At 43.4% G+C, this 5,627-nt stretch overlaps 1 protein-coding gene across 1 annotated transcript; it reads left to right on the top strand.

The window, feature by feature from the left end:
* The first annotated feature begins 233 nt into the window (after positions 1-233).
* On the top strand, positions 234-4,906 carry RRM2 (ribonucleotide reductase regulatory subunit M2). The gene is made up of 8 exons (XM_031056463.1): positions 234-373; positions 481-597; positions 1,105-1,238; positions 1,899-1,993; positions 2,720-2,853; positions 3,235-3,339; positions 3,469-3,582; positions 3,967-4,906. Exons 1-8 carry the CDS (start codon positions 332-334, stop codon positions 4,117-4,119), a joined length of 894 nt encoding a protein of 297 aa, XP_030912323.1. The 5' UTR covers positions 234-331; the 3' UTR covers positions 4,120-4,906.
* The last annotated feature ends 721 nt before the right edge of the window (positions 4,907-5,627 follow it).

Raw genomic sequence — 5,627 nt, 5'->3', positions numbered from 1 at the left:
CCTCACGCGGGCACTGCACCCCCGCCCCAGCCCCTCTCCCTCAGCGAGGGTCTCTTCTTCTTCAGGGGAGGACCCTTCTTCTCCTTCAGGGGATCTCTCCCCCCCCGCCCAGCCCCTCTCCCTCGGAGGGGTCCTTCCGTCCTCCCAGCCCCTCTCCCTCGGGGGTCTCCCCGAGCTGCCGCCCTCAGTGTCCCTCCGCAGCCCGGCCCCGCCCCGAGCCGCTCTCCCGCCATTCCAGGTGCCGCGGGCCGTGGAGGAGGAGGAGCCGCTGCTGCGGGAGAACCCCCGCCGCTTCGTCATCTTCCCCATCCAGTACCACGACATCTGGCAGATGTACAAGAAGGCCGAGGCCTCTTTCTGGACGGCGGAGGAGGTGAGGGGTGCACGGGCATGGCCCCTCCTGCCGCAGCCCAGGGCAGCCCCGGTGCTCGGGGCCTTCCGCCGGAGTACCCCTTCCTTAATTATCCTGTAATGTTTTAGGTGGACCTTTCTAAAGACGTCCAGCACTGGGAGTCCCTGAAGCCTGAGGAGAAGTACTTCATTTCTCATGTCCTCGCCTTCTTTGCTGCCAGTGATGGCATTGTCAACGAGAACTTGGTGAGTGTGTAGGAAGTCCCCACAGAAATACCACTTTGGGTAGATAACAAGATAACTCACATGTTCAGCATGCTTGCTGTGGCTGATCCAGCTGGTTTGCTGGATCACGGAGTGCTACAGCATTAAGAACACATAGGGCTGTCCTGTGTTAATTACAGAATTGGGGTTATGTTTGTAATCTCCAAGTTTGCCCATCCCCATTGGGCACTGAGTGCTGTCCTGCTGCAGCACTTGGCTGTTTAACAGCCCTTGTTCTGCTCCTACCCTCTGTGCTCTTCTTCCTAATGGGGTATAAGTACAACTAATACATTTTCCCATGGGACCAAAGAATACCTTTTGACTTGAAATTCTGAGGGGTTGCTGCTTTGTATATTGCTGTTAGCAATCCACATGTCTGGAATTAATCCGAAGATTTTGTGGGCTGACCCATAACTGGTCCATACAGCATTAATGCATCTAACATGGAAATCACAAACACTTTTGCAAGTGCTTGTTTATTTCCTCTAGGTGGAGCAGTTCAGTCAAGAAGTGCAAATCACAGAGGCTCGCTGTTTCTATGGCTTCCAGATTGCCATGGAAAATATACATTCAGAAATGTACAGTCTTCTCATTGACACCTACATTAAGGACTCAAAGGAGAGGTTTGTATTGCTTGACGATGAAAAGTTCAGAACTCAGTAAATATTCAGAATTTAGCTAATGCATGTCAATTGTTCTCTGACTCTCAGGCTAATTTTAGGATGTAAATTAGGCTTATATAAAAAGCCACTGCTGTTTAAGAGCAGTTTTACTTCACAATATCTTTTTTCATCAGAGATGTAAGACCTTGCTTACATTAAGAGTGAAACTGGAATCACTCAGAACTGAAATAAAGAAATTACACAATGTGAAGGGTGGAGCAGTCAAAGGAAGTATATTAAGTTTTAAGTGAGTTTTACTGCTACTTGAAAAGCTTGCTGTGTCATACCTACATGAGAGGTCTGATGCCTTCATATGGTAAGGTGGATCCTGGTTAATCTCTAGTTTGGACAGCCTTATTCAAGAGCATTTGGTGAAACAGTTCTCCCCTTGAAAGTGTAATGGCAGTTCAGGAGAGCTGGTGCTGATGTGATGGTATGGAAGGAAAAAGGAGTTGATTGGAACAAATAGAGCTACATTGGTGCCAGATAAGAGGGAGAAGGACAGTTTACCAGGATTAAGGTGCAGAGCATGTTTAAGTGATCAATACTGTTTGTGGCAGTGAATTCTTATTTTGCTGGTTGTGCTGATGTCTTATCCTAATGAGTTTTTGTCTTTCTCAGGGAATTTCTTTTCAATGCTATTGAAACGTTGCCATGTGTTAAAAAGAAGGCAGATTGGGCCATGTGCTGGATTGGGGACAAGAAAGCAACATATGGTGAGTACATCTATTGGAAACAAAGTGAAATTCCTCTCCTAAAGATGGAGGAGCCACCATTTCTCCAGACTTCACAGTTAACGGGGATTGTTGGTGTCAGAGAGAGTACATGCTCTCCAGTATAAGACACTAGTATAATTCTCATAATTTTCATCTTCAAATGAGCTACTGTCAGGAGATCTTTGTACAATTGCTGACATGATGAATAATAAGGTCATGTGGCAATCATATGCCTGACTGTATGATCAAACTGTAAATTGCTGCCACATGTCAGGACATGTCATGGCCATCTATAGCCAGTAGACATGTCTGGCTGGAGGCTGCAGCTCCTCTGCCTTGGTGATTCCTCCTGTCTTGCCTCAAAGGTGAGATGGTACAAATCATTATTTCACTAGCATTGAAACATTTTTCATGGCCAAAGATGAGCAGAAATCAGCTGCCAAAATGACTGCTCCTTTTAGTGAGCCATCTGAAAAAGGATAATATTGAGGGTTGACCTGGGGGGAAGGAGCCTTGGCTTCAGCTACTTAGGAGTTACTCTGATGAGTTCCTATTTCCTCTCATGCTTGTTTTGTTTAATGATCAGAAATCTTCAATAATTTCTAGACACAGCCCATGATACACTTAGGCAAAACCAACTTCACTTGCTTTGCAGGATGCAGTTTGCAACTTTTGTGTATCAATCCTGTTTTCTGTGTGGTATTACCATCAATCTTCTCTCAACAGGAGAACGTGTAGTGGCCTTTGCAGCTGTGGAAGGAATCTTCTTTTCTGGCTCTTTTGCATCAATTTTTTGGCTGAAGAAAAGAGGATTAATGCCTGGACTCACTTTTTCTAATGAACTCATCAGTAGAGATGAGGTATGAGTCAAATTCTAGCAGTTAAGATGGTAATGTGCCACAGTAGTTCAAAGTAATGACACTCAATCGGAGCCTGTATTTTAAAACATGAGTATATTTAGAAACAGGCAGGCTATAAAGCTCACTAAAGTGTGTAAACGTGTCATTGTGGATCTTGCTGAAGCATATGAATGAAGTTAGCATTTTACTTTCTCTAAAGTATTGGAGAGTTCTCACCAATGCTCACAATTGCTGTGCCTCACGCTGGCAGAACTTGCTTGTGATGCCTTCTTGAGCCAGAAAGTTGTCTCTAGGAAAGAGTAACCTGGAAAAGGTGATGCCACTTACTCTGCTCTCTTGAATCAGTGTTCATGAAATAATTTTCTGGAACTCTTTTTCCAGGGTTTGCACTGTGATTTTGCCTGCCTCATGTTCAAGCACTTGATACACAAACCATCAGAGGAGAGAGTAAGGGAAATCATCATGAATGCTGTTCTCATAGAACAGGTAACTGTCTGCCTCTTGTTTACGAGCTCCATTGCAATCAAACAGAGCTGGGGAGCTGTTGGGCATAAAACTAACCTAGATGATAGAGTGAATGCCAGTTTGTGTACATGAAATGCTTGTTATCTGCAGGAATTCTTGACGGAGGCACTGCCTGTGAAGCTGATTGGCATGAACTGCACTTTAATGAAACAGTACATCGAGTTTGTGGCAGACCGGCTTATGCTGGAACTGGGATTTAACAAGGTGAGGCTCAAATACACTGAACGTTTCATGGGGAAAAGACAATGTTAATTTCCTCCAGAAATCCAAATCCTAAATTGGCTACAGCAGTATTTTAACTTGTAAAATGATTTAGTAGTTCTGCTGCTGCATTCTGTTTGGAGAGTCACAGAACAAAGAGCAAAAGGATGCTGTGGAAAAAGCTGTCTTAGTAGCTGTGCCTCTTTAGCTGCTTTACTGCAGCTAAAAGAAGACAGGAATAAATAGAGTAGAGAAGTCTTGGGGCAGAGATTTTTGGTTCACTACATAGTAAGGCTGCTGATGGCTCCTTCCAACTGATCTCTAAAGCTCTTGAATACTGAAAATGTGAGCACCTGTGGTGACTACAGAATTTCCTGTGTGTTTCAGATATACAAAGCAGAGAATCCTTTTGACTTCATGGAAAACATCTCTCTGGAAGGCAAGACCAATTTCTTTGAGAAGCGAGTAGGTGAATATCAGAGGATGGGAGTCATGTCCAAGCCCACAGACAACTCTTTCACCCTGGATGCAGAGTTCTGAGTGACCTGGGACCACGTGCATTCATGTGCATCCTCCCTGCTTTGCACAGGGAACACTCAGTGTGTGCTGAGTCAGTGTGACCTGATTGCTGTACTGAAATCCCACTCTTGTAAAGTGTGGTGATACTGGTGTACTTTAGAAGGCTGGTGTAGCTCCAGCAGTAAAACCCATTTAATTAGATTTTACCAATGGTATTAATGCATAGGATGCTCAGGTGTATCTTACAGCACATGCTATTCCACTCCATGAAAGATACAGGTACTTCTTTCTGCAAGGTGGGAGGTTGTGGGCACTGACCCCTGGCTTCTGCTGTTCTCACCATAAACAGAGGAGCAGTTTAAAAATTCCAGTTGTAAATTTGTTGAATAGTCTAGAAAACTCCGGAGGCAACTGCATGATGACCTCACTGCTTTTTTAGCAGGTTTTAAGTTTACCGTTTTAATTATTGTAATAGTTTGTACATAAACCTGGCACTTTAATGTTTAAAATAAACAACTGTCTTGTAATATTCAGCAATAGTAAGATGCATGTCAAAATCTTTTGCAGCCTAACCCTTTTATGACTTGTGCTTCTTTCTGGGTATGTAATTTAAAAATGGTGCTGTGAATTAAACTATTCATCTTAAAATATATCAAAGAATGGGAAGAAACTTGGTATGAAAGGTGAAGAACTAAATGGGATATTCTGGGTACTGAAAAATAACATGTAGCTGACTGGTGGACTTGATTGCTTTTTCTTTAATACCTGGGAACAGTATTTCATGTAATAAAGAGCTGGTTGGACTCAGTGTTGGACTGGCTTCAGTGTTCCAATGGGCAAAGCTGTGTGCTGATTTCCTTTTGAATTGCAGCTTTTCTGAGGAAATGCAGGGTTTTCAGGAAATAGCTGCTTAGTCATGTGGTTTGTGAAATATATCAAGTGAAATTGTTGCGCTTAAAGTCTTGCTTTTAATACTTAACAGCACTGAAAACAATGTATACACTGCACCATGGTTATTCCAGACTAAACAGAGTAGTAAAAATGAGTATGCTTTATATGATGTATGTAGTCTAAAAGGAATCCCTCTGGTCTCAGAGTTCCTGGAAATGATCTCCAGTGAGATGAAATGACAGTGGGATAGACTGAAAATGGCTACTGCCTTCCCTTACAGAAGGAGTTTACCCATTACTTAGTCTAATATTCAGCAAGGAATGTTCTGCAAGCCTTTCTTTCCTCAAGCATAGTTGAAGTGAATAAGCTTTATAAAACTCAAAACCTTTTCCTTCACAGGAAAGAAACTGGAAGGAGTTTGCTTCTTGCTGCTCAAGTGCTCCCTCTTTTAAAGCACAGTATTTGTGGTGCTTCTTTGAGGGTGCTGCCTTGGTGTAAAATCAAGTGGCTTGCTGGGCTTTGCTCTTGATTGCACTGAGAGCAGTGATGTGTGACTGCTCTTCCCCCGAGTCTGAAGCTAGCAGGATGCACAAGGCAATCCTAGGGAGAAAACCCCAATAATTAAAAAATCCTAACCT

Source organism: Geospiza fortis, unplaced genomic scaffold (assembly GCF_000277835.1).
Source record: "Geospiza fortis unplaced genomic scaffold, GeoFor_1.0 scaffold81, whole genome shotgun sequence".
NCBI lineage: Eukaryota > Metazoa > Chordata > Aves > Passeriformes > Thraupidae > Geospiza > Geospiza fortis.
This window is presented reverse-complemented; position numbering and strand designations above follow the sequence as displayed.